General features: G+C 38.9%; 1 protein-coding gene across 1 annotated transcript; it reads left to right on the forward strand.

Moving 5' to 3' along the window:
- Positions 1-585: 585 nt before the first annotated feature.
- Positions 586-1,249, forward strand: Pmar_PMAR019265 (conserved hypothetical protein; the record flags this gene model as incomplete). The annotated part of the gene is made up of 5 exons (XM_002776626.1): positions 586-660; positions 710-741; positions 814-844; positions 984-1,126; positions 1,177-1,249. The coding sequence occupies 5 exons, from the start codon at positions 586-588 to the stop codon at positions 1,247-1,249; spliced, it is 354 nt and encodes a 117-aa protein (XP_002776672.1).
- Between the last annotated feature and the right edge of the window lie 120 nt (positions 1,250-1,369).

The raw sequence follows: 1,369 nt of genomic DNA on the forward strand, positions 1-1,369 counted from the left end.
AAAAAGAAAGCTCAAATTCGTAAATGGAATTTATGAATTTGAAAACGCAAGTTGAAATTCGTCGAACACAAGACCAATTTCGACCAATGAAAGCTCACTTTCACCACATCTCGATATGCGCTATTCACACTCCACGAGTTAACAACTGAAAATATAGAGAAATGAACGGCCCCTTGCTGCTGGGAGTGCCCACCAACAACAACATGAACATAATAGGAAACCCTCCACCTCCTCCTCGTCGTCGTCGTCTTCTTCTTACTCCTGTCTGAATCGAAATTAAGGAACCCCAAGAATATTAAGGTCTTCAAGATTTAGCATACTCCACAACGCATGCGATATACACTGCGTGCTTGTAGAATATCATATTATCATCTTTTATGTATAAAACAGCTTTGTCGAGGAGTAGTAGTTCGAACAGGATATACCATGAGCCGATGAGGTTCAATACTCAACTAATTGATAACTCATGGAGGAAACCACCTACACACCTTATGCCTACTCGTGGAGGTTTATAATGAATATAAATATGTTTTCATAATCATCATACTCTAATAGTTTTCAGTGTTTCCCTTTATCAACAACACTATGAGATTTGATATAGGCATCATCATCCTCCTCTTCATTGCGACCCTTACGGTGGCCTACACCAGAGACCACCATGTAATATAGAGGAGGTGTTAGTCCACCATTCTAAAAGGGTCTTTGTCAGATTATCGATGATGATTTCGTTATTGAAGATCCGTAAGTATCTTAGATGAGTATCTTTGCTGCTCACAGTGAAGGTTTTCTATTGTTCATATTATATATTGTTAGGTACGCTGATTTGGAGGAACTTGATGGAACTGTAATATGATGATGGGAGAATCTTAGGGTCTTCTTGATAGGATACAAAGAATGTCAAGTTGTAACGAAAACGTATCTTGAAATGAATAAGATATATATGAGGATAGATTTAGGATAATTGTATTATATCAATTGTACAGGCGACTGGCGGTATGAACCCTCGTGAACCTGAGCAACTCGAGGAGGAATTCAGAAGATTTGATACCAATAATGATGGAGGTATCGATCCACAAGAAGTGAGGGCTATATATAAAGGCTATATGGACCAGGCGGATTTGTTCAAGTAAGTGTAGGGTAATCAAAAGGTATCTGGTTCGATCCCGATCACGTTAGGTTTTATAGTGAAGCCGATAAGAACGAGGACGGCTTGATTGATATGAATGAATATAAGCGTATGCTCGAATGAACTAATGGGAAAGGAGGACATTTTTATATTTCCTCAAATACTCTGTTTTGTTAGAAGTGTCATAATTCTCCTACAGCTCCGTTCACAAGGGGACTCTCGCGAACTACTACCTCTCCAAGA

The sequence above is a fragment of the Perkinsus marinus genome, assembly GCF_000006405.1.
Source record: "Perkinsus marinus ATCC 50983 genomic scaffold scf_1104296953076, whole genome shotgun sequence".
NCBI classification, from domain to species: Eukaryota; Perkinsozoa; order Perkinsida; family Perkinsidae; genus Perkinsus; species Perkinsus marinus.